This window comes from Calidris pugnax, unplaced genomic scaffold, assembly GCF_001431845.1.
Source record: "Calidris pugnax isolate Ruff unplaced genomic scaffold, ASM143184v1 scaffold72, whole genome shotgun sequence".
Lineage (NCBI taxonomy): Eukaryota > Metazoa > Chordata > Aves > Charadriiformes > Scolopacidae > Calidris > Calidris pugnax.
Genome location: NW_015090808.1, coordinates 1081563 through 1109268, shown reverse-complemented (window position 1 = coordinate 1109268; position 27706 = coordinate 1081563). Strand labels below are relative to the sequence as shown.

The window sequence follows — 27706 nt, the reverse complement described above, 5'->3', positions numbered from 1 at the left end:
GCTGAGGGGAGGCGGGAATATACCGCCAGGGAAGGCACAGCTGTGGGCAAGCCATCACAGGGGGCTGGCAAACCGGGCCTGGGGCCAGCAACTTTGCGGGTCTGTGAGCTGAGAGGGCGAGCGGCACAACCCCCCCCTCTCCTCAGGCCGTGCCACCCCTCAGTGCTTCCAGGGCTTGGGGCAGGACCCGCTGCAGGTTGATGCCGTGAAAGACGAAATCAGGACTCAATAGTCGGGATGACTATTAAGCAGGTATTCTTTATTGCAGCGCTGGACGCACAGAGGATCGCTCCTCCAAATGTGCGTGCCACCTGAGACATTTCTCTTGAACTTATACAATGAAGTATTCCCTATTCATAAAGCGCCTATACATATATTCATAACCTGTCCCCGAAAGGGCAGTCTTTATTATAATGACTCTCTGCCTTTAATTCCTCCCAGCTGCTCATGCGCAGTGCTTCCTGGTGGTCGTGGGCCGGGGTCTTGGGATGAAGGCCGTATGTCTTCCTCGCTGTGCACTTTTCACCTTTTGGGATGATCGCCTTCTCAAGACAGCTGTGTTCCTTCTTTGAATCCCCTATCTCCCAGCAAGGTCGACATGACTGTTTTACTGCTTCAAGACATCCTTCCTTGTTTAAACATCCTTCCAGTAACTCATTAACATACCTTTGGGCCCCCCATAAAATAACATTGTGCTGGTCTCAGGATTATTCCCTACATGCCTGCCTTCCAGTTTTGTCCCTTATCGTAGCTCTGCAGGGGTTGCAGGCCCCTGTTCGTGGTCAGTCAGGCTACATTTGCTAAGTCATACCTGGCTTTATTCTTTAATTCAAAACAAACGGCGGTTCTGACATAGCATAGCCAAAGCATGCCAAAAGAGTAACAGAGACCTCACCCGCAACACTGCGCCTCCCGACAGTGGGAAAATTCCTGTATGAAGCTGGTGAAAGCTTTGAAAAGATGTGGCAAATCACTGAGGCTGCAGTCTCTGCTATGGTACTGGCAAATCAGTTCAGATCAGTTAGGTGTCTGTGTAAGGAATATGGCTCAGGTGCTTCCACAGACAATGTGTCTATTCTTTTTTAATGACCTTTCCTCCTAGAATCTTATTCCCTTCCAGTATTGTAGATATTAAGTGAATCTTCCCCTTTAGTTTGCCATCTCTTATTTTATAATAAAGTAGCAACACTAAACTTTACATACTATCTACCATGTCCATACTGCATTAATTATAAAGCTTTTTTTAAAAAGGAAAAGATTGGCACAGTTATATACGTTGCTCCTTACTCCTATGATTATTTCTTGTTACTATCCTGTTGGAGAAAAATGAGCATGTGAGGATATAAGACGTCCTGTGAAAATTTACAGTCCTGAACAGATAGTAGATCTTTAAGATAGATAGAACGAAAATCTAGGTGCTAATCTATCCTATGAAGGTTCTAAAAAAACCAAAGATTATGAATGTAAATTGAATATTTAAGCTCATTTATATAAAATCTAGTCATTTTTGGAATGCCTTTTTTTTTTTTTAGGACTGTCATATGGAACCATTATATGGTTCCATAAAAACAGAGATGTTCAAATACAGATAGACTAACACTTTATGTGGTGGTGGGAAAAAGTATTGCAAGAAATCCCAAAAAAGGGAGTCGGTTACTTGAAGGTAGTATATATAGATCACAAAGAATAGGCAAGATATTAAAAGAAAGAAAAAGCAAAGAGGATTAACAGAAAACAGGATGGGGAAATGAAAAAAAAAACAACAACAGTAGTCCTACAATTGGTATTACACCAAAGAGAATTCTGTCAAAAGTTCCTTTTTGTCTAGGGTGAAAAGGTTGTTCACTCACTTTTTTAATGCAAGGTTTGTATACTAGACTACAAAACTTTGAATTCCTATTGTTAAAATATTCCACAAACACAACATCCACCACATATTTATCTACCAAATTAGTACACTAGAAAATAGAGGTTGTATTATAAATGCTTTTGATAAATTTTGCTATGCAGTTGTGACTGAAGAATTGCTTTACCTCAATAGTACATCAGTTACAAAATGTTTGACCAATGTAAGCAAGCATGTTTTTTCAGGTAGTGATGCTGAACACAACAAGAAAAAAAAAGCTGTCTGTTATCTTTTACATCTTTTATGCAAATTCCCCTTTTGTACCTGTTGGTTTCCTGCTATTCATACTGACCCCTACAGACAAATAAAAATAGGTTTTCAGTAATGGAGGATGAATCCTCTTTTCTCGTCCTGAGTTAACTGCTTTGGTTTTAGATCCCATTTGAGTTTGGAACTTAAATATCACAACCTTAACAAAAATACCCAACACAACACCACAACATTTTAAATTAACTTTCACACCAATCAGTTTGCACCATCCTGGCAACCTCAGGTTTGACCTTGAAGCTACGTGTAGTAAAGCACATTTAAAAACATGCTATTGATATCAGTCATTCACACCAAAATAATATACTGCCTTTTCGTATCATTCCTGATAAATACTATCTTGGGCATTAAGAATCCCATCAACTTAAAATTAGTAATTAGTAAGATTATTTGTGTGTGAAAAGGAAGTCAAACATGGTTCAGTAAGAAGTGTTGTTCTCTCGTGAAAAACTGTATCAGGAAATGTTGCTTTACAAAAGATTTTATGAGTAATTTTTTTAAATATATATCTCATGGGAGAATATTATGTCTTTTTGTCTACTTCACTTTTTTTCTTTTCTATTTTGCCTTCCCAGCTGCTGGAGGGTGTACATTGTATGAGACAAAGAGGTTGAGAAGAGGGGTGAACCATACTGTATTTTGAATTCATAGTTTAAGGAAAAAATGAATCTTAGTTTAGGTGGAAAAAGTAGTTTGTGAAAATTTTAGTTTAAGAAAAAAAAATTGTTACCCTTGGGAAGCTTTGTATTTTAAGAAAATTAATTTGCTGGCCTTTTTTTACTTCCTAGCAGTCCCACCCTCACCCCACTTCTATTTTTGGACACCAGTATTGGGGATGAGCATAGTATTGGGGAGAAATAGGTTACTGTGTTTTAAGAAACCCTGCTCAAGATCCCATTATCTGGCACTTTCAGCTTTCTGTTTCTGCAGCAACAAACCGCGTATAAAACCTGGGCCCTGACAGCAGAATACCTGGCATTTTTGGAACGTGAGAAAAAGTGAGAGTCATGGCTATTGCTGCAGCTGGAAGAGATACTAAAGGAAAAGGAAGTGTTACCGATTCGCTTAACAGATGAATATTTTGCATTTTGGTCCAACGTCCCTCACCTTCTGTTCAGAAGTGCTGGTTCCCAAGGGAGAGAAGAAGGCAGCACGGAACATCACTGGGAGCCAGAAGGGTTTCCCTTCATCACAACGCTCCGGGTTGTGTCTGTGTGTGTGTGTCTCTTATTATGTGCCGTCGCTCTCTTAAAGCGCGCATCAATAATCCTTCAACTTTGACAAGGGCAAGTGTTTGCCCTCCCGGGTTTGCCCTGCCATGTGGGACACTGGCCACCAGGAGGCACTCATCCCACGCCTTGGGATGGCCTCCCACTGATTACTCCTGCTGCCGTCTTGCGCTAATTGGGAAGGCACAGGTCGGTTTGAATGTCACGACCATCATTAGCGATGGCCTTAACTACACCTATCGCGATGTAGTCAATATTCTGAAACGTAAAATAAGAGCCTCCAGTCGCTTCACTTGTTTTAATTTTTGTCAGTTAGGTTGACGGTTGGACAAGATGATCTTTAAGGTCCCTTCCAACCTAGAAGATTCTGTGATTCTGTGATTCTGTAATATCTTATTTTCCCCAGCTGGTGGTGGCAGGGAAATGGAGTCAAACAGGAGCACAAGTTCTCTGCGTCGTAGCTGTCAGCTGAAATAATAGAGAACACATATTAAATTGTTCTGTAGGAAATGAAAGAGAACTAGATCCAAGGTGGAAACTCATCTTTAGGATCTTGAAGAGAAATATAGACATCAAAGCCCAGGCAAACTTTTAAAAACTCTTTTCCTATGCTTTTCATAGAACTATTGGGAGTCCTCAGGCAACGCTGTCTGTCTAGAAAAATCCTGGCTCAAATACACCATTTTAAGGCACGAACTGAAGAAATAAATACCCAGATGAGTCTGTTTTAATGAGAGTTTTTAATCTCAGGGTTTTTTGCATCCCTCTCTACAGATGTCAAGGCAGTAAATCATTGCTCTCAAGAATGCTGAAGTTTATGGATAGATGCGTCTTTGATTAATAACTAGCATTTATTGTCTGGCATGGCCTGACTCTGAAATGTCTTCTTAAGTGAGCATGGTATTGGAAGCACTGATGGGAGTTAGGTAGATTATGGCTTTCAGTAACAGCGCATTCTATACCTACAGAGCTCCTAAATACCAAATGTGGTATTTTTTTCTCAGCCTTTCTCTAGCACAATTAAAATAAATTAAGTTTTTCCTTTTCTTTGCACCCTGTCTAAAGAACCTTACAGTGAAAGCAATAAAAAGTACCTTTTTATGTGAAAAAGGAAAATTCTAGCATTTGGCGTCAGATCGAATTTGGAGCAAAGGGGCTAGTATAATTTTTAAAAAGTAAACAAAATAAGACTCATTAACCACAGCAATAAACATTTATAATGCCTTTCACAAATATTATTGGATCCTTTAAATGTGTGTTTTCATGGAGAAACAAGGAAGTTACTTTGATTTGGTTTTAAATGAAACAACATTTTGTGTTATTACAAAATCGTTGGTAGGCAGTAATGACTGTTACTATTATTAGTAGTAACAAGCTCCAAATTCTGTAATATGTTTGTGTAAGTATGTAATATTTTGACTTTTTCATTGTTTTTCATTATTAGTCAAACAAACCAAGTAGTCTGTTGGAATTGCAAGGAATGTAAAATGTTACCTAAGTTTAAGCAGATTCTACTCAAACTATGTCATTTCCCAGTAAAGTTTAGATTAGTTGAATTTATAATAATCAGGTATATTTACTCTGCTATGACTCTTTTTGAATACCATGATTCATTACAGAATTCTGCACAAGTGGAAATGAGTTATCTAGTTGGCGCTTGAGCTCCTTGCTAGGAGTAAAACTGCAGGGAACATGGATTTTCAGCCTTGGGGAGCTTCTCTTGAGCCTGATTGACATATCTTAATTGCATTTATATTTTCTTTTAGGTTATTCTAAAATAATCATTAAGAATTATAAACATTGCCAAGACTTCTGGCATGTAATTTAACCACACATTACAAATTATGTCTGATAAAGGAATCTTCCTGTGGATCTTGTGCTAAAGCTTATTCCATTAAAAAAGAAAACCACAAATGAAAATTATTTTTCTGATAGCATATATCAGCAAAACATAAACCCAGCATTTTATGTTGCTTTTACTTTGGTATGCAGATACAATTAGTACTGCTGCTGAAGTCAACAGAAGATGTCTTTATGAGTTTAAAACAAAATAAATCTACACTGAAGATCCCAGCAAACCCATACTAGTTACCTTCAATCCTGTCACTTGCCAAACCATTCTTCAGCTGTCTTTGGTTTTGACAGATCTACTCACTAGATGACTATGCTTTTTGGTAAAACACTCATTTGTAGACAGTCACAGAAAGTAACTTAACTCTAGTTAATTTGTATAACTAAAAAGAACCTGGAAATTATATAAAGTCAAGCTGTGATTTTCAGTATCGTTTTCATGTTAAAAATTCAGAAAAGATGTATCGCCAACGTTCTCCATATGAGATTCTCGAAGTTCATTACATTTTATTGAAAACGTGCATTGTCCCACATCTTCCTGAAAATTATGTAGACTCCAAAATAGCTGTCATCTATGTATTACAGTTACTATTCCCTTATATATTGTCACAATTTCACCATCCTTCTTTGTGGGGAATTAGAGACATAGCAGCAGTCATGTACCCCTGGTGCAAAGTTCCCATCTCTTCATATCTGATGTCTGGGGTTATTTACAGCACAAAGACATTAGACAGCTGAAATTCCCTATCTTTCCATCACTGACGTTTTGTTCTGTTTTTTTTTTTTTTTTTTCTTTCAGGCAAGGACAGACGGTTCCTACCCAAGTTTTGCTTCTGGGGGCTGAAGAGGTGTTTCATTCTGAGCCAGTGGTGGAATACTGACGTTTATGGCTGAGGTGAGAAGCTGGTTGAACATAATGAGCAGAGCTGTAAAGGGCTGATAGTCCTGAGGAAAAGCTACAAATACCTTGGTGGGCTGGGAAAAGACAGGAGTAGATTTGTGTTAGTTTGCTCCGAGCACTCTTTGTTTTGGAAGACACTTTTCTGAGGTAGGTTGGTAAATTGGTATCTAGGATCTAAGGGATGTGGATGTGTCACTGTTGGAGAGCCGGTGTGCTGTCTAGGATCAGCAGGAGAATTACAGAAAAAATGCCTAAATGAATCTATGAAAAGGTGTAGTTGATCTTGGGTTTTGCCTCTTGGAGAGAAGGGCATGAGAGAAAACTTGCAGAGAAATGTCTCTAAATTATCTAGTTTGTTTGAACTGTAGAAAGGAAAAGAGTCCATTTTGCATGATGGTGTAGTAGTAAAAATCTAGTTTAATACCCTTACGATGAGGAGCGCGGTGTTGTTGGAAAGCAGAAGATGCTGGTCAAAATGAAAGTGCAAGTAGAACTAAGAAAATCTGCTATGTTACATGAACACAGCAAGCCTGTGTTCAATGAATTTCTCTGGATAAATCTCCTACATCAGTACATGACCTTTACTTCTGATGCCAGATGTTTCACACAGAAAGCCTGTGTGCTGTTTCTTTTTTGTGCAGAGCTGTTTCTGCGCAGCGCATAAGAACCTGCCTTTTATTTAGCCTGTCTGTGGAAATTCCTTGAAATACAGCACCTTCACTGACGATGTGTTCACCTACTTTATTCAAATAGTACTGCAAAAAAATCCCCCAAACCCTATAATAATTGTTGCTAGCTTGACAAGTGAGTTTCTGAGTGCACTCCTGTGTGGAAGAGGATAGTGAACTTGTATCCATGCAGCAAGACGATTGGCTGTGTCTTTGCTGAAGTAGGTGTTCCTCTATTTTCAATGCTAAATGGAGCATACTTTTCAAGAATTTTTCCTGGCTTCCTGCAGAGGTCATTGAAACAACTGACATGCTCTGCAGATGGTAATAGTAATCATCTTTGAGTACCCTTGTAGACTAAGCAATTTCTAATTTCTCTATGAAAGCATTCTGCTTCCACATTCTGCTGCTATGGAGATACAAAGCCATTTCCTAGCCATTCCTCTAAATATCTTATAAATGTTCCCAGTTCATCAGGTTTATTACAATACAGCACAAAGGCTATTATGCTAATCATGCAAAGCTGGAACTTTACATGGAGACTCTCTTTCCGGTTCCATTTTTTATGCCAAGAAAAATAGTTGCACAGTTTAAACCCAGTTTTAAATTGCAATGATAGGCTTGATGTGACTGTGTACATTTGACTAGCTATAGGCATTTATCTGAAGCTTGTAGGGGACCGTCAAGCCTAACTTTTTCATGCTTAGTGTTTTAAAAACTTCAAAGAACTGATGACAAAAAAGTCCTAAGTTCCATGAGGACATTAAAAACCGAAGGCTTTTGATGTGTCTTGTTTTACTAGCGTTGCTCGTTGGGCAATACACTTCCATGCTGAAAATTGGGTGGGAGGCAAAACTCCAGAGTTGCACAAGAAGATGTTTCGATTGCTGTTTTAGTAGATTAGCTTGCATCTGAAGAAAAACATGACATAGAGCAGGAGGGAAGAATTGTAGCAGTCTTCACTGATCCACAGTTTTCAAAACCAACAAATAAAATGGGCATCTATTCCAGGAGGTATATCACATCTTTCAACCCTTGAGGGAAACTGGTTGTTGTCAGTGTTTAAATCCCAGTCTTTGGTGTGCACCAAGCAGTGAAAGTGAAAATTCTGCTGTGGAGACTTGGGATTTTGCAGATATCTGCTGCTCTGGTCAAGTGAAGCCAGATGTAGCTCTCTCTGGAATCCACACTGTTCCCGAGACAGAGGTGTTGACACCAGACAATGTGCTGACAGTGGTTTCTGATAGACACTGTCCCCAGGAGGAAAGCCATTGTGTGTGCAGATGCACTAACCTCTGTTGAGTGGTGACCAGTGCAGGAAGGACTTTCTGGAGGTTGTGGAGAGGGAGAAGTAATTTCAGATCACCTGTAAATGGCAGGAAAGGAATGGCTGGGAGGGTAAGGGAAGAAAACGTGTCATACTATCTATCCACTGCCAAGGTCAGGGACAGAGGTTGCTTCCCTACAGTAATTCTGTAATGCCAGTGAAGGATTCAGGTTTTCATATACTGTAGTTTGCTCTCTTCTGGTTCATCAAAGAGTGCTTTGTTGTTGCAATGTGGTAAGACACCACCTATCCAAGTGGCTGTTTTCCACGAGAAAGATGAGAAGGGTGAGAGATAAATCCAACTTCTCTCAATAATGGTAGACTGCAGAGTGAAATACACATGACTTCCATAAGAACAGCCACTCCAGATGAGAACGAAGATCCAGCCTAGTTTCCTGTCCCAGATGGTAGCCAAAAACTTACTTTTAGGAAAGAAGACAAGAACAGACCAGGCACATGGCAGTAGTTTCCCAGAATTGCTTCTGTACTGCCAATGATTTGTGTTTCATGGGCTGCCTGACCTAGACAACAGCCTTTGGATTTTTGGCCATACGGCTGCACATTATCCATAGGAGACTCTTGTAAGTTCCTAATACTTACAACATCCTTCACTATGACTTAGCTACAGGTTATGTGTTTAACCACCTTCCTTTGGTTTCCAGCCTGTTCCCTGCAGCCAGGCAGCTGACTATTGCCTGTGCAATCCTGAGGCATTAACACACAAGAGATTAAATGTGGGTCACTTAGTATAATGGCTTTTGACTATAAATATCCTCATGTAGCAATTGCTCTAAGTAGGATGCACTTCCTTCTCCAGTCTCTTCTCCACCCTCTCTCCCTGGAGAGCCTTATTTGTCACTGTAACCTAAAGGGCTGGATTTTGGGCATTTCTGCCCCTCTCATGATTAACCAAGAGGCCATTCACACTTCTGATGTTGAAATATACGAACGGTACAGTGCTATTGACTTAACTGCTGCCTGTGTGTGAGGAAAGATTTGTGAGATGATGCATAAAACTTATGTCAGGATACTTTGTCACTGCTACAAACTTATAAAGTATGAATGTCAAGGATAAAGATGGTTGTAGAGGCAAAAGTTAGGAACATAATTCATGTTAGCATGTTCTTTTTTCTAAGTTTGAGTCTTGGTGTGAGGTGGAAAACAGAATTTTGGATTTTGTTTTTATTACAAGGGATGTTGACAAATTATTTGACTATTTTGACTGAAGTGACTGAATGTAAACATTTATGTGAATCTTTTATTTTGCTGTTTGTGGTTACTGGCTTGTGTGAGTGGAAATAATCCACTAAATACAGCAGGGAATTTGCTGTAGAGACTGGCTGAACTCCTTAAAGTCTGCTCCTGCCATACAAGGAAAGAGTTACCTGTACTATTAAGGCAAACCATGTGATTGGGAGCCATTTGTGGGCTTAAACATAAAGTGCTGGGGTTTTCAGAACTGAGATCAAACAACACTTAGAAATATGAACTGTAATGGTAAATTTGGGGCAAGGGTGTATACTGGGGTAGATGAACTAAATTCAGGGGAATTCATATTCATAAAGGTCAATAAGTTTGCATAAAAATACTGAACAGACACATTTACATGGGTGTGTGTTCTCTGTGTGGTTTAAAAATATTACTTGTGGAGAGAACGGTTTATAACATGAGCCATTTATATTAAATCCCTTCTGAGAATGAATTTGAAACATCCTGAAATATTACTGACCTAATTTGCACTGACTGACCACAGTGGGTATTTCCAAAAAACACAGGTATTGATCACCTAGACAATGTTCCGCTCCAGCCAGCTCTGCTCTAACTGGGTACACTTTTCTTGATATTGGAAAACTTGTTTGTTTCATTATCTGTGACTTTGACCATGAACATCTGTTCTCTGTTCACTGTGTGTGTATGGTACAGTTACACCAGTAACATGCAACAGCAACTTGGTCTTATTTAGAATAGCTACCCTATATGCTAATTAGGTAAGAATTCACCTTTGAATTTGATTTCTAATTTCCTGGCATATTGCAGAAAAAAAAATGTTCACGACACACTCATTAAGCAAATTATCAATTACAGTTGACCTCCAATTAGAAACTCCTGAAGATGGCTCCAGCCGTGTCGTTGCCCGGGGGTTTAGCTGGCATATCCATATTAGCCAGGGGGACAACGGTGCTGCCGTGCACCATGTTCCCACCTCAGCCTTCCAACCTCTGCCAGTCTTCTGGATCTCCAGAAACAGCTGAGGATGTCATTGCCCAATAGCTCTGCCAGCAGAAGGTATGGTAACTCTTATAATCTACTTCAGGTCACACTAGCAGTATTATTTTAAATCACTTTCTCCAGCCTTGCCAATGTTTCCGAAGTGGCAGGGCTCTGAAATGGGCTGGCAATTGCTAAATCCTTTCGGTTTCCCCTCGAGAAGGCAAGGGCAGACACAGCTGCACCACAAGGCAGTTCTAGCAGCGTAATTGTAGGGGCATAAGCCCTAACATGCAGACAAGCTTTTAACTAGAGGGCTTCCAGTAAGTGAGGTAGATGTGCTGACAGGAAAACAAACGCTCCTTGCGGATCTGCATTCTTCTCTGTGGCTTCTTGCAGTGCAGCTTTCCTGGGTAGCCTTTACTGGGATACAAGCAGTGCCGTGTTGGCACTGTCATGCTCCAGTGAAGCCCTCCATCATACATGCAACTTGCCCAGACAACACAGCGTTCCTTGTCTTAGACAGTTCCCAGTTTAAAATAAACTGTCTTGAGAAAAAGAATGCTTTTTAAAAAATCCGTTTTCACATTATAATTTGAGTTATATAGTTTTGTTCCTAAATGACTTAACTTTTTTTTTACTTCTTGAGAAAAAGAATGCTTTTTAAAAAATCTGTTTTCACGTTATAATTTGAGTTATATAGTATTGTTCCTAAATGACTTTTTTTTTACCATTCTGAATATAGATAAAACTTAATGTTTGCTGACATAGAAAAAAAGTCTTTTCCCCTTCCTTACACTGTTAAAACCTTAAGATTTTTTATGCCACTCTTTAATATATGTTTCAGCAATACAAAGGAAATCAATCTGAATTGCAGCTGCTTCAGCTGACCTGAATGTCAGGCAAAGGGTTTTAGACAGCTATAAAGATAAAAATAGTATTGGTATGATTTATTCTGCCCTATATGAACTTAGCCAGAAAGGAAATACATTCTTAGGTTCTGAAACCACAAGATACTTAAAACATAAATTTTTTGTCCCTGAATCTGAAGCATGCATTCCGTGTCAATACATCAGGCTTGAGCATCATATGCCGTGTCTTGTTCCTGGCTGTGTCTTTAGTGCATGGGGTGTCCTAGTCCACTTTGGGAAGGAATAAAAAGTTTGGTTTATTTGTTGTTTGTATTTGAGTTCTAAAAATATATTTCCAGGCTTTTAGTTTCCCTCTAGGTGCTCAGGCAGTAGATGATAACTGTTTTTCTAAGCTGTTAACCATTTTGTAGAATTTTGATGATTCTGATCCTCTTTGAATTTATACCCTTCAACAGAATTATCTAAAGCTTCAGACAGCAGCACCCTCAAATGCTGAGCCAACCTAAGATTTTCATGGTGCAATTAGTAAATATCCTTAAGTTTCAAAGAAGGTGAACTTCAATGTCCACATCTAATAGTGCTGTAAAAACATTCCTTCTCTGAAGGGATGCTTTGCTTGTCTGAACAGGGAAATGTGAAGGCGAACTAGAATGGTGTAACTGTAATTATAATAATTGTATTGGTATTACAATAGATGTGAAGACTCGCCTATTATTACCACTTGCAAAGTGGTAATAAACTGGGAAAAGTCATTCATATTTAAGAATAAGTGCCCTTGGCAAGTTTTACCACCAAATGCTACTCCGTATCTTAAACTCATAACTTATGAGCTCATTTAGCCACATAGATTCTACTGGCTTTCAGTCTGACTTGGGCATTGGCATGTTTACATCACTTCTGAAAATGACATTTACTCTAGGAAATGTGTATCTGAAATTACAATAATCTCTCGTCTTCATTCCTGGAGCCATCTCCTTGCTAGGTTGTGTTTTTTGCTAAGTAGGTTTTTAAGATGTGTCCGCTGTGATATTGTTCATTTCAATCTTTCTCGTTTTTTTACCAGGGGGATATGTGTGTGTGTGTGGTACTAGTACTATTTTTTTAAGATAAAACAACTCATCTGTCATTGAAAAGATGTGACTAAAACTTTCCATACATAAAAATCTTCCAGAATAAGCACAGAGACAATTTCATCTCAAAAATAATTTTTCTAAGAGCACGAAGAGAAAAGTAGAATATAAGGAGAGATGATAGTCAACCTTGATCATAATGTGCTACCCAGGTCCTGCCCAGTAGGGAGTTTAAGGTATAGAATGCCTTCCTGCCATTGCAATATACTATTATTCATGTGCCATGGAAGGAAAATGTTGCTAATAGTTGAGATGATGACTAGTAAATAGGGTGTGCCTTTGGAAAAACCCTGAAATGAAAAATTGCTATTGCACAGAAGTAGAGAGAACTGGTATTTTCCATAGTTTAGTAAGCTATTCATAGTAAATACTCATGAGTTCATCCACAGGACAAGTGCTTGGATACATGGCATTGATGAGGCAAAAGCGTCTGCAGGCTACGTTCATCTGTATGTAATTCTATTGGCAGCAATGGAGCGTCTTCTAGGTTGAACTTTTCTGTTTAATATCAGTGTAAATATGAAGTTTGAGAGCATTTTCTGAAGATGCCAGCGTAACTTTTCACACCTTGTGACTGAGATATGTCATGTCAGGTGGGGTGGGACAGAAAGTCATTGGCAATGTAGACAGATAATTTAAAAAAAATCCCCGTGAGATTTAAGGAATCTGAACTTGCAGTCTTTGCCATAGCACAGCTACTGAAGAAGAGCTCTAGGGAAGTCTTTTTTGTTAGCACCCACCCTTTAACTACCCAGCTTTCCTCCACAGGATCCGAATACAGGCTGATAGCGTAGAAAAGACTGTTCAAACCAGCAAAGGCCTATTGCTATTTTGTATGGAAAAGAGGGCTAAGCTACAGTTCTGGCACAAAACAAAAAGGGCAAGACTTTGCTATAGTGCAGTCCTACTGCTAGAAAACCTTGTTTGTCAAATTGAGTAAGAATTAAAATAAGAAGTTCAATAAGAACTGTTATTACCATTCCTTCCAGCTGGACAGTATGAAAAAAAATACAATGGAAGAGTTTTGTCTTCCATTTAGGCTGAAAGAATTGGTAAAGAGCAGATCTGTCTATAAAGTTTGCCTATAAAATTTTCTAACCACGACGTTCTGTTTTGTGGACAGGATAATTTGTGTCTGGAGGATGTTTTTGTGTCTGTAGGAAAGATTCCTGAATGTGGTATTTTGCTTGGAGGATAATCTTTTGGCATTGTGTGGTTTTAGAAGGGGGTTCTGGGATACTTCAGTTTCCCCATCGTTAAGCCAGGGGTGTTAATAGGACATTACCTCCTATAGAGCAGAGACTCAGTTCCTCACTGAAGAAGGCTCTAAATTGAAATGTTTGTTCCTTGAGGAACTCCGTCGTTGTACTAATGTGACAGAGTGAGCTGTGCCCTGCAGTACACAGTGATTTGAGTGTTGTTCTTGAAGTACATCCTGAGCTTTCTGCCAAAAAAAATACAAATATCCACTATATTTTCACTATATAAGGAAATACAAAAGTGCCCTGATGAAGGCTTTGTGGTTCATATACTTATTTCTCCCACATAAAGTATTTGGTCTAATAATGCCATTATCATTACCAATAACTCTAATAAAGATATTATCATTACCAATAACTCTTGTCTTGCTGGCCAATGGACACCTGCTCCCTTTTGGCTCAGAATGAATGTGGCCATTTCAAACCCCAAATGCTGATGGCTTTGATATTTGAAAATATAAAAAAAATTTGATATTTTGATATTCAAAATAGCTAAAAAAATCTTTCTCTTCTGATTTTGACTCGTCACATGACTGAAGAATTACATGCATATTCACCATTTTAATTTAATACTGAAAGCAGGCTATTTTTATTTGGTGTGCCACAAGCCTCAACAGGTTAATTTTTATGGAGATACTGTTTTCCTTGGGATGAATCAGTATTTCCCACATAATTTCCTACATCTGGCAACAGAATGGCACGTTTCCTTCTGACATATGATGACATGGGTAATATTTTAGAGTGCCAAGATGAAGGCTGTAATGAATCAGGCCAGTGCAGACAGGAGCAGGAAGATTCCACGCCCTCCAAGGAATCTTTACTATTTCATTATTTTCCAGATTTCCTTTTTGTTTCCTTGTCCTTCTTTCTCTTCCTTTTGCTCTGGACTTGTCCAACTGCTTTCCCATTGGGCTCAGTTTTTCTCAGTAATTTCCTGTTCAGCTCTTCATACCAGATCTTTCTGTGGAACTGTATTATCTGAGCTGGGAAGTAACACATAGCTGGGAAGAAGAGCACCCTAGAATTAGCAGCCTCATGTGAAGCCTGTGGAAGGAGGTAAGAAGGCTACAATTAACTTTGTTGGGGTTTTGGTCTCAAGACTTCCACAAAGGTTTTTAATGCAGAATTACCAGTGCTTTCATTCTCATTAACTGGATCCATTTCAGAAGGCTTCCTTCGCAGATAGCTCACAACCATTGCAAAGACCACACAGCCTTCGAATGCAGAAGTCTTCTGGTGACCACTTACTCTTGGTTTTCATAGAACAATTTCTCTTATAATTCACTGAGAAAGAACCATACAGCAGCTCACCTTGTTAAAACCTCAAGCTACCCAAAGATGGCACAGAGTGCAACACCGATGAGGAAGCAGCATCCTAACTGTGGCTTTACAAAGCACATTTCAGCTGGTTGGGTCTGAAGGTGATCTCAGCCCGGTGCTATGCACTCACTGCAGCACTCAGTGTGGTGGTGGCCAGTCTTACGAAAACTTGGCATTAGGAGCAAGAAGAAGAGTGCTAGGACAAGAAGTGCAGAATTCAGACTCTGTGGCTACCTCCCTGTATAAAAGTTGTGGCAATACACAGATGACGCTGTATTTCAGGCTCTTAACAGCCCCGTTGGCCCTGTGGTGTAATGTACGTTTTCATTCTGGCACCATGTCGTGCCTGTGTTAGCAAGTGTCCGAGGAGCTGTGGCTAATTGTTTTCATTCATCACACTGATGTACTCAGCACCAATATTGCCTCAGAACTTGGCCTTGTTTTTTGGTGGTTTCAGCTCGATGACAACATTATGACATTACTCAGAGTGTGCAGATGGAAAAGATGCACTGAGATGGTGCGGACAACATGTTTCCTATTTGTCATTGGATTTTTGTAACCCTGGATCAAGAAAATGCTTCGTGAGAGGGTAAAATTGAACAGAAACTCGTGCAAAATGGGCAAATTCTCTCAAGAAAGACTGAATATAGCACTGCTATCCCATGTTGGAATTCATAATGATGAGCAATTTTTTATTGCAGTTGCCATTTGATCACTTTGGGAAATCACAGTGATGCTGCTACGGCAAGTGCAACAGAACTGCCAGGGGTAAAGTCCTCCTCACTGACTCCCAGGGACAGAGAACAAAGCAACAGGGCACCAAGTATCGAGTCCTCACTCACTGATAAATCAACACTAATAAATGCATGTGTTAATCAGAGAAATCATATTACATTGGGTGGTGGTTTCAGGAACAGGGAAGCCCAATTCAAATCAGTGGAAGAAGTTTCTGAAATGGTATGTTTTCCATAGTTTACAAGACATGATTAATTCAAGCAGAATTTATGCACCAGTTCTAGCATGGTCCTGGTATGTGATAATGGTGTAATCCAAGACTATAGTTACTCTTCCTCATCATGCTGTGAAGTTTCTAAATCCTGCTTCCACAGTGGAAATTATCGTTTCCTTTTTTTCATGCTGACATTGCTATTCCTATGGTCAGCTGGGGATATGAAATCAGCAACGTGAGGATCGGGGGATTGACTCAGCATACTTTGTGAAACAACCTGCTGTGTTGTATTGTCTCCTTCAGTTTCATTTGGTGTGTATTTCTTCAAGTGCTCACAAACCGCAAGCCAACAGAGGCCTTGTTTTGCATCCTGGAAACTCCCATGACATTTCAGGGCCTTAGGACAAAAGGGCTCAAGGACAGCAGTGTCACATCTCATTACAGGTTTGTCTACAACAGTAGCTTGGTACTCACAGGGACCAATAAAGAATGCTTGGGAAAGCATAGGGAAAACATATAAAAGTACTTTAAACTATTATTTTTCCTCTATGGTTTTCCAGATGCTGAGAATTTGAAGTTAAGGAACTTCTTGAGCCAAAGACAGCATCTTTGTGTTGAATAGGACTTACAGGATCTTCCCTCATTAATTTGGCTACTCACTGCCTGAATCTCCAAAACATTTAATATTCACAAATAGGTGTAGCAAAGACACCCACAGCGTAACTATTTGTTCAAGAAGAACACAAGTTCCTTAAGGTTCTGCTGAACCTGCCAGCTGCTACCTTCATTTTTTGTCCTGTTTTTTCTTTTGTATTGGAATCAGGGACCGGTCATTCCTTGTTCTCCTTATGCATGCCATTTGCAGCATTACAGAATTTTGTCACGTTCCCTCTGTGATCTCTTTTGCAGGCTGAAATGATTTATTCTGCTTACTTGTTTCTCATCCTATAACTCATACTATCACTGTCGTTTTCCTCTGAAATTTATCTGTCTCATTCTACTGTACAGACGTCCTTCCTCCTCCCATGGTTAGCTGGACCACCTCCCATCTCCTTTGGAACCTGGATACTTCAAAACTGTTTCTGTGCTTTGGCTTGTGCCTTTTCTCATTTGTAGTAAGATCTCTGCCTGATGATAAAAGGGCCATCAGTACTGCTTTTGCTGAAATCTGCTCTTATGTCTAGATGATTGTCTACAGTGCAATTAAACTGCTGTGCAAGCAACCATAGTAATCTGTTTTGTTAAAATTAGGCAGCATCATTTCATTACAAGCTGAGTATTTGACCTGAAAGATTGTTATCAGTGTTTGAGAAAGATTAGCTTGAATCAAAGAGAAGAACTGAGAGTGATTGGAAGACTATTTATATTCTGCAAAGAGATAGAAGGGATTGAAAAAGACTATAGGGGCTTTTTACAGATACATTATTGGGAAAGGAAGGAAAGACTGATGTATGCGGGGGGGATTGCAGTGGAAAGACATCGAGAGAGTTTTATTAACTCTGGGCAAAGGTAGATTGGAAGTTAGAAGATCTTCACAAGTATTTGAGGAATAAATTTTCTGCAAGATTTTTTGCAATGGCAGATGTGAGGGCAAGAACCATAAATCTTTTCAAAGGTGCTGCCCCAGGGAGGGGCAGTGACATTTGGCTAACAGGTACATTTTGTTTCCTAGAGGCTTGGGAGGCTTAGATTCATCTGCTGTGCCTCTGCATTGTATTTCCATTGTATTAATCCTCCGCATCAATGCAGTCACTGGCTGGCTGCAGAGACAGAACTGAACCTGAGGTAGCAGGTTTGGGTTTAGCATAAACTGCATTTGTCAGACATTTTTCATTATCAGCTCCTTACTGCAGTGTGCATATGTGCTCCCAGTACCGACTTGGCATGAGTGTACTTTTGGTCAAATAAACTGGTCAAAAAAGTGACCTTATTTCAGCTAAAACTGAAAGAAATATACTGATTAAAAGATCAATAGTTTTGGTTTTAATTAATTGGCTAGACCAGCATATTTTGCAATATAGTTGGAAGAAAATTCTTCTTGCAGAAAATACTTACTTTTTCAGTTTTCTGTAAGTGTAAGGTCTTAAAGGAAAGTCTGGTTTGCTTTTGGTTTCATTTGGTTTGTTCTTTGGTTTACTTAGTAGTCTGATAGCCTTAAATAGCCTCTCATGCTACACAGCTGAGACATTGTCTCTCAAGTGGTTTGGAGAGGTACAGTGTTAGTATCGATGATGATGTCGTGATCCTTTGTGTACATAAGAACCAAAAATGTGCCTGTCTTCAGATAAGGAATGAGCACTTTTCGTTTTGAAAACAAGATAGTATTCAAATATGTTATTTACAGGAAAAAGGAAATGTGTTTTAGCAAAACCAATTACTGATTTATTTTCTTGTTAAAACAGACATAGCAATGCAGAACATTACCGACAGTCTTGTACTTATTGTAAATTTTTATTTACTTTGCAGCCCCTGGTGCACTGTGAATAAACAGTTTGCAGGCAGCAAAACTCTGAGCGTGTTTGAAAACATTAAAGATATTTCACACACATTTTCTTCACATTTCATTTACAAAAAGTTGAATTGATGGCTTCTAAAAACCTTTTTTATGGAAGAGGCCTTGTGCCGTTGATAGCTTGGTGACAAAACCAGAATTACTATAAGTCCGCTGTTTTAAGGTTAGAGGTATATTTAATATGCATAAGACCAAAAAACCAGTTTTTAAACACTGAAATCTTACAGCATTTGCTTCACTTCATTGACCATATTACCTCTAAGCAAAGTTTTTATTGATGTCAGGGAATTGCTTTTTCCCTCTTCTTTTCCGTTTTAATTGTTTGGGGTTTTTTTTCCCTTTCAGTAAGAATCTCCTCTGGTTAATATTTCTTTGCTTTGAAAACCACAGCCCTCTTAAACTAGACAAAACTGTACTTCATAATGGTTGATAATGAAGCTGGGAGATGCTGTGGTGTAGCTAACTCCCAGCTCAGGGAATGCTGAACCTGTGAGGGTGTTTCCAGCTGACCCCCCAAGTCTAGGGTTGGGTTAGGATATTGCTTCAAAAGCCTCTGCAGTTAAGAACCATGTAAAATTTTGCCATAAAATACAAGAGTCTGCAGGTGGTATGGCAGCCTGTTGAGCCCAGCAGTTTCCTTTTGCAGATGAACAATCTGTGCACCAAGAGCAGTGAGAATACAAAAAAAAATAGAGTGAAATTATGAATAATTTCCTATCTCCTGACCCTGGAGATGCTTAAAGGCTAAGGCTTTTCTCTCTGGCTTTCTCGTGCTTGCTGGGAGGCCTCTGGTTCCTTCACTGACGCCGTTTCTGGGATGAACTGTAACACGGATATGGTAATGAATTACAGCACGCACAAAGGAGTGAGATTAATTTACAACCATCAAAACCAGACAAAAACAGATTCGCTTTTACTGGAAAGTAAAAGAATTATTTTCTGTTTCTTTTTCAGTTGAATGTTTGTTTAATTTGCACTAGTCACTTGAAGTCACTTGAAAGTACTCTAGAATAAGTTTGCCCGGAATGCTATTGTGTGTAATTTATCTCTGAGGAGATACACCCACCCACAGACACCGGAGAAGCTTGGGCTAAGGACCGTCCTGTCTCTTGGGCACACAGCTGGCACAGGGCAGTGCTAAACAACACTTCTCTGTTGCCTCCAAGACAGGTCCTCCAGCAAGCCCAAACACTGCCCTTGGCAATGCAGAGCTGAACACAACCCCAAGGAGCCCTGGATCAATATACTCGATTGAAAAGTATGACACATGACAGATTGATTGTTCATTTTAGATCACTGAGATATGTCAGGTAGACCTTGCTTCTGCCTTGTCCAAAGATCAACTAAATCTAGTCCTCCTGTATTCCTACCCCTGTGCTACTCAAATGGGTCTCAGGGAAGAGTGCTGAAGATTGTACACACATTGATGTTTATATTGGAGAAAATATGCCCGTTGGTGGAATAATATCCGTTAGTAGGTAATCCTGGCAGTTACCTTTGTAGAATCCTGTTAATTACCATCTTCACCCATTTAGCCTGGGGATCTAAGCAGATTTGCTGGCTGTTCTTCAGTGTTGCTCTGCAGTGGAATGAACATTTCACCTGAGTTAATATTGGCACCTGGGGGGGTCAGAGGAGGGTGCAGACGAGGCTGAGGATTGCAAGCTTAAGGGCAGCCAACTCTTCAGCACTTGTAAGCTCTAGCTTCTCTTGCTGCTGACTTTACTTACATGATTTCCAGGGTGTTGCAGTGCGGGCCCTTGGGAATGATCTCGACGTTGGCCAGGTGCTTTGGCAGCATTATTCCAGTGGCAGTCTGGATGCAGTGACACCGCAGCTCCGCTGCCAGCAGCAGCTCTGCCAGGAAAGGAAAGGGAAGCTTATAATGTCTGCAACTGAACCAGACTAACAATGAAAATGTCAATTACAGAAAACAGAAGGGATAAAAAGTTCATGCCTCAAGGTATAGATGAATTACTATTTATGGGCTTAAGGTAGTACGTTCACTGAGCAAAGACAAGGCTTTTGAGGGCTGCAGGCTTTGTACAGGTAACAATTTATAAGTGCCTATTACTAATACAATTATTTTGGCATCCCACAACATCAAGTGCAATGAAAGGCTGCTGGAAACGTGGGGCTCATCTCTTATGAGAGGAAGAAAAGACTACCTGAAGAGGTGGATGGCAGCTCCCCATGGATACAGCCTGGAAGGGAAACCTGTTTGGACTAAAATTCTACACTTGTACCTGATGTGAAAAAGCCATGAAAATATTCAGCTTAGAAGCCTAATCAAGATGCTAGAAAAGGTATCTATGAGGGCCTCTGAGGAAGCAACTCTGGGTAAGTTCTGGGAGCAAGAAACCCAACAGGCTTTGGGACGGACTATGATCAAATTGTGCCACACATTGTATAGCAACCAAGTCCCTGGCTCCTTCCAGACCCATGTTGCCCTAGTGAAGCAAATAATGTTATCCCAGCTTTATGGATTGAGCACAGAGTACCGGTGCGGTGACAGAAGTTATCCAAAATCACAAGCCATGAAGCCCAGGGCTTTCCCAGCTCCACCCACTGCAGACACTGGGATATCTTCCTGTTCTCAGGAAGTATCTCAGGTATCACAGTTAAAAAGCACAATCACAACTCTCCCATTTGTCCATTTTTCCTACTAAGGAAAAATCATTATATCTTCAGCTTGAAATTCCTGACAGTTGAGATGTGGAATATATTTAAAAGAGGAGTTTCAGTGCTTTGAGGGCAGTATGAAGCAGCAGCAAAGACAAGCTCCAGGTGAATGGATGTGGGGCACACAGACCCTCTGAGATGAGTAGGGCCGCAGGAGCTGAAATCCCAGTCCTCTCTTGACATCCCTTAAGACCAAACAGCAAACCCCTTTATCTCACCCTGTGCTAGTTCATGTACCTTGATATGATCATCCACCTATTTCCCTTCTTCACTGACCTTCTGCCCAGCTGAATCTGCTGGTGCTTCTTTTGGTTGACAGACACCTCCCTACCTACCTGACCAAAAGCACAAATAAAGGGACTTTGAAAGTCAGGCATTGGGAAGCACAGAGCATCACAGCAGAGCAGCAATATCCCATCTGCAGGCTGAAGAGAAGAAAAGGAGAGTCCCAAAGGCTGTGCCAGGGCTTCAGTGCAGATGTGTGCAATGGTATGATGTCCTGTTGGCCAGTTGTCCAGCCTGGAGGACATCAGATGTTCTGGCTCAGGAGAGACTGCAGACGTGTGTCATCCTGAGGTGAAGCCAGGACGCAGTAGGAGCAAGCATCTAAATGGTGCTGAGGCTTGGAAGCATTCCAGACCCCTAAACTTGGCATACTTTCTGCCCATAAAATATGTGTTGGACTTTCCCAGCAGAATTTGTTTATTTTTTACCGTCCTGCTTCTTAGTGGAGAGCTCTAACAGATGGCTGTAGATTAGAAATAGATTGACTGAAACTAAGCTGAATATTCCAAGCTTTCATCTCAGGGCTGTAAAAGCAGTATGGAAAGTGAAAGTGGTGCAATATGCCACAAGTTATAACAGGATATCACTTCTCAGGCCCTGGTTGTAATCTCATTTTTCTCAGAATATTTAAGGGACAAATTCACCAATGTCAGTGAATCTCCACTGGCAGAAGAGTAGTAGGATACAAGAAATAGGCCCCCTCTGACAGTCCACGAGTGTGTTTTTCTTGACCTGCTGCCTCAAAGACAGTGCAAGTATGGAAATCCTCCACACCTTGAAAACATTCTGTTTAGCTAATCCATATTGCAGAAGAAGTCTAATACAAAGGAAAATAAATTGAATTTTCTTACCAGAAAAGTTGCCCATAAAAGAGAGAAGGAGGAGGAGGGAGATTACGGTCTTGCTATCCATGTCTGCTCTCTGTGCCTTCTGCTGGCGAACTGAGAACAAACTCTGCTGTGTCTCCAGACCCCCATGGGACTGCTGGCACTGTTTTACTCCAGGATTTGCTTCACATGTACATACAGACGGATTTCCTCTCCCCCCTGCCTTTGGCCACAACCAGAACAAGCAGCGGGAAACTCCGAGATGAAAGGGCTGAACACACCTGAAACGGAGCAGCATGTCGGAGCCACCCTGCTTGCTGTGAATCCTTCTGAACTCCAAGAAAACAGTAAAATACTAAGGCAGAATAACATGCTGGTTAAAGCAGTGAGAGAGGGGTTAATTGTCGTTGCTTGTCATCATTTACAGCTTGGTACTTGCTTCATTTTTCTCTCTTGCTGAAATGCAAGAAAGAATCAACTTAATAATAGAGCATTGGCAAAAGTCTAGGCAATTGTGTTACTTGGATAGGATGAGGAAGTCAGAGCATTATCACATTATGATAATGATCTTTGAGAATCTCTTACATACACTTATCCACTGTCCCATATAATGTGCAGCAAATCCACGTGCTAGAACAGACCGGGGAGCCTTCCTGTGGCTGAGGACATGCCTGTCTGTCCATGGGCTAGCTGTAAGGACCAGACATGCCACTCCACATGCTCTGAGGTCCAGAAAACAGCTCCTGACCTCTTGCTTTTCTTCATATTATATAAAGATAAAAATACAAATAAAGATTTTAAGAAGGTTTGAGTTTTCAACATCTCTTGAGTATTAGGCAATGTTTCAGAAAGCACGTAAGATTTAACATTGTCATTCCAACTCCCATTCCTTTGAAAGAGAACTAATAATGTGTGGGTCACAATTTTGTTTAATGAGGATTTGAGTTACTTGTGCAACACCACACACACACAAAACCCAGCTATGGAAATGCTGGGAACAGCCACCATCTCCTCATGTTCCCTTCCATGCCCTTAGCCCTCTTTGGTTTTACTCTGTTCTTCTCAGGCAAGGACAATTTAATTGCTTCTTGCAAGTCCCTTCAGATTTGCAAGCACAAAGAAGCTGTCTCTTATTACGCTTTTTCATTTAACCCTATTGAATACATCTCTTTTTTCCAGATCTCTTCTTCCCACTTCTTTCTAGGTGTCTCTCCTGAGAGGAAAATTCAGGATTCTAGTAAAAAAAATGCATGTTTGCTGCACTGCTGGGCACTGTCCCCTGGCCTGTGACCAGATGTGCTCTCTGCAGGCTGCTTTCCAGCCCAGCCCTGCCTTCTCTTGTAGAGAATTGCTGGTGATGTTCATATACCTAAAATATTGTATTCAGAAAGGATCCCTGAACCTGAGGCACTGAATTCCATCCAGTGGATGATACAGAACTGTTATATGTTGTTATGCGCGTGAGTGGTAGCTCACAAAATGAACTGAGATTTGTGGGTTTGTGTGTGTATTTGCATATTATGAAATTGCTCATTTCATTAAATGGCTAAAATGTTGGTAATTTTAGGAAATGACTGAGAAAAATAGGTAAAAATGTGAAGAAGTGTCTAGTCACAGTATTCTGGATTATTAAAAGTGGAAGTAAGACTGTTTTTTCTAAAGTATGTGTTTAGAAAAGCATTTGCTTTCAAAAGCAGTAAAGCTTGCTGCTCTACAGTCCTGAAGTTGTTTTGACAACGGAGGTTATTTCACAAAACAGTAGAAAACTTGAGGATTTTTGTGAAGTGAATAGTTGACAGTAGAAAAGTGTCATTGGTTACTGTGAGGACCGGGCTAAAAGAACTGTTGTACATATACCTGTGTGTAGGTCTTGCTGAGAAGCTGCTAACATTTCCTGCAAAATATCCCCACAGCTTTGGCCCATATGTTAATTTGCATGGAGTTTGACCTCAGTCCTCTGTAAATAACGTGGAGGCACATGGTTTTGCTTTCTCTGATCTATCTGAACACTTCTGTGACACTAATTCTTGCATTTTTGTAATCAGTGGAGGAACCAGTCTTTTAGCATAAATTTTGAGAAGGAAAATGTTCTCATGGAAGACAGTAAATAATCACTTCACCTTACTTAGTAATGTGCATTGTGGGGGGAAACCCTGAATATTTTTGTCTGACAAATACTATCGCAGTCATTTGGAAACTGCTGGTTTTCCTTTCGGCCAGATTTCACCATAAGGCTGAACCAGTAACACCAGTCATTCAAATACCTTCAACTTCCAGGTAGTTCCCATTATGACCCAGTGGAATAGCCAGTTGGGTATAGAATATCTATCATTTGAGTCATTTTGTGATTTCATAATATGCAGTTGATCTAAGGAGACCTGTGCATGTGTGTGTATATATATCTATATGGTTGTCATATTGTAAATTCCACCCTTTGATAGACATTTTATTTATTTAAATGTATACATATATGTAAGTAACCCTGCCCATTCCCCGTTGCTTTTTGGCATGTAGCTTTGTCCAGCTTACACTCTCCCCTAATTTCTTCGCTCTTTAATATTTGCAAAGTTGCATAATTGGATTCATTGTTTCTTCTCGGATGCAGACATCTTTTTAGCCCTTTACTACTCTAAATTTCTGCACTCATCTCATCTGATGGATAAGTCAGGCAAAACAAATCCTTTTCCCTAGAAAGGTTTTTAATATAGTAAGACTTTTTCCCTTCAAGAGCAACAGTAGGTAGATGGTATCACTAGAAAAAAAAAAAGAATACTATTTTCTCCTTTTCTGAGTGAACCAAAACAGCCTAAATATTGGACTTCCAGCATTACGAAGAGAAAATCTGTTTTATATATCAAGAAGTTTTCCAAATTCAGTAAGATTTTGCCTTATGTCCACAGCTCAAAAAAGTAACATCCAGTTACTTGGTAGGTAAAGAGGAAGAAATGAGGAACAAGGCCAGGGTATGTTATACCTTCAGATAAGGTTCTACTGAATTTCATGAGCAAACAGCATTTGATTTTCCTGTCACTAAATAAGTATTATGTACCTAGTGATAGAGGATATTGTTTGCCCTAGAAATGTGTGCTTAAAAAAGAATCCAGAGGTGGAGATTTTTTCTTTGAAAGGTGTCAGGGCTCCTTGTTACACCTGGGACAGGAACATATTTTTTTTTTTCTGGAAACAGATTTGCTATTGTGAACTGTGAACTGTTTCTCCTTCCAAACCAGCAAAAAACCCCACACAGTATATTTTTCAACAAGAAATTGCTTTTATTATGTTATATTTAATTACATTACTATTTCATGATAAATCCACCTTCTTACATAAATATATTTTTCCAAAGCAGAATAAGGAAAATTACTTATTCTGTATGAATTATGACAGTATGTCATACAAGTAGACATAAAATATCCAAACCTCTTCCGAACATTTACTGTTCCTTTACATCTTGTGCATAAATACCAAATAATTAAATGTAAACTCATGTCAAAACAAACCAACCAACCAACCAACCCCAACATTAACTTGTTAGAAACCAAAACAATCTCAGCATGAAACCCTGTAATTTCATGGAAATTCTTAAACTGTCCTAACTATTAAACAGAGTGAGGCTTTAGGAGCGAGCTTTCTGTGCTTTCATTGTACAGTACTTTGTGCAAACCAGATCCCAGGCATCCTACAGCAAATGCTGGTAAATTATAGTGGGGAAATAAGGGATTTAGTGAATTTAGGCTCATTTAGGCACCTGAGGCAGCAGGTTGAGGATGGCAGCACAGTACTGTGCTTGCTTCAACCACCTTTTATTCCCCTGTCGTCCTGACCGGGCACCAAGATACTCAGCACACGGAGAGCACTCCGACTCCGTGATCCCATTATTCCTAACGGATGGATTACCCACTGTCAGCAACACCACCCACCCAAACCTTGGGATGGTGGGCTATCTGCAGGCAACACTCTCCATGATGGACCCACCTTTTTTCCAGATATTAATGCCACTTATCAGAACTTGTTGGCAAATTGTATTTGGAGAGAAGGAGCTTGCACAAAGTGGGGGCTACTCAAGTTGTGACAACTGCAGGCAGGTCGCCGAGAGGAACCTAGCAAAGCCCATTCAGTCATTTTAGCTCAGTCAATAAATACATACGAAGGAATAAATGGGAGGGGAGAGTCTTAGGGAAGTTGAACATAGAAGAGTTGGTCTAGAACTAGGCGGTTGGGCTATTATCTTCTTCCAGCCTCCATTTCCTGGTATCTTCTGGCAAACGTGGGTAGCCTCATCTGGAGCTGTGTCTTCCCTCAGAGCTGGTTGTGTGAACTGCAACAGGCAGAATTCAAATTACAAAGCCACTCAGGAAATCTTTCCTTAAGACTCACCGCATGGCCCAGGTAACAAGTGCCACAGGAGTTGTGTCTTCTGGAAAAGATGCCTGATGGTGATGGTGGGCAACACCAGCCTGGTACTGTGGCTAGATTTGCATCTAATCAGGCATGTGCTGTGGGTACTCTACCTGACCTGCAGAGTTCCCTCCTCCCAACAAAGAAGCCACTTCTTGGGCTCATTTGCGGCGTAACAAAACAAAGTTCCCCCAAGAAGTCAATGGCAGAAGGTGGCTTGTTCTTGCTGCGACACCAGTCCCAGTCTCAACCCCAGCCCAAAGCTAAGGGTGGCTTTCAGAAGGGGCTGCGTTAGTGTCCCCTGCGTGTCCCACATCCCGTCCCCGCACGGCACGCGGCGGTACCTCTTGAGGATCCTGGTGAGGATGAGCTTGACCCAGGGTGCGGAGGGGCTCAGGCAGATGGTCTGTCCCTGCTTGGTCGTGGCGCTGCGGGGCGAGGAGGGGGTGAGACCGGGACACCGGGACCCCGGGACCCCGGGGCAGGGACGGGGAGCGGGTGCGGGCACTTACATGACCTCGGGCACGGCGCAGTGCGGCCCCTCGGCGACGAGCTCCACCCGGGCCAGGCGGCGCGGCGGGATCAGCTGGGACACGGCCCGCGGGCAGCGGCAGCGCAGCTCCCCGGCCAGCGGCGCGCCTGCGGGGCGGCAGGAGGCGGCTGAGCCCCGGGAACGGACCCCCCAGCAGCCCCCCCACCCACCCGATCCGACCCCCGGCCCCACTTACCCCGGCAGAGAGCGGCGGCCAGGAGGAGGAGGAGGAGGATGGGGAGGCGGCGGTGCGGGCTCATGGCTGGTGCTGGCTGCGGGGGAACCGGCTGTGCCTCCCCATTGTCGCCCGGTGCTTTTATCTGCCGCCGGGAGCTGGAGGGCAGGAGAAACGTGAATCACACGCCGTCACGCATCTGTCTCTCCTCCCCGCACACCCCCCGGCGGCCACTGCTCGCCTTCATCCCCGCCCGCCAGCTGCGGGGTTGGGGTCCGTGCCCCCCCCACTCTCCCTGACCCCCCACATCTGGCCAGGGGTGCCTGCTCAGCCTGCCCCGCATACCGGGAACGCAGCCAGCGGTGGGAACTCATGTAGGAACTTGACTGTCCTTTAGACACCACAATT

General features: G+C 41.1%; 2 protein-coding genes across 2 annotated transcripts; both read right to left on the bottom strand.

Annotated features, from left to right (window-relative positions):
• Positions 1-18716: 18716 nt before the first annotated feature.
• On the bottom strand, positions 18717-22290 carry LOC106885865 (growth-regulated alpha protein-like). Its single transcript, XM_014938379.1, has 4 exons — positions 22218-22290; positions 20130-20256; positions 19895-19978; positions 18717-19221 (listed from the first exon to the last, which is right to left on the bottom strand). Exons 1-4 carry the CDS (start codon positions 22276-22278, stop codon positions 19197-19199), a joined length of 297 nt encoding a protein of 98 aa, XP_014793865.1. The 5' UTR covers positions 22279-22290; the 3' UTR covers positions 18717-19196.
• Positions 22291-25480: 3190 nt separating this feature from the next.
• Positions 25481-27424, bottom strand: LOC106885866 (growth-regulated alpha protein-like). Its single transcript, XM_014938380.1, has 4 exons — positions 27320-27424; positions 27104-27230; positions 26936-27019; positions 25481-26511 (listed from the first exon to the last, which is right to left on the bottom strand). The coding sequence occupies exons 1-4, from the start codon at positions 27381-27383 to the stop codon at positions 26493-26495; spliced, it is 294 nt and encodes a 97-aa protein (XP_014793866.1). The 5' UTR covers positions 27384-27424; the 3' UTR covers positions 25481-26492.
• Between the last annotated feature and the right edge of the window lie 282 nt (positions 27425-27706).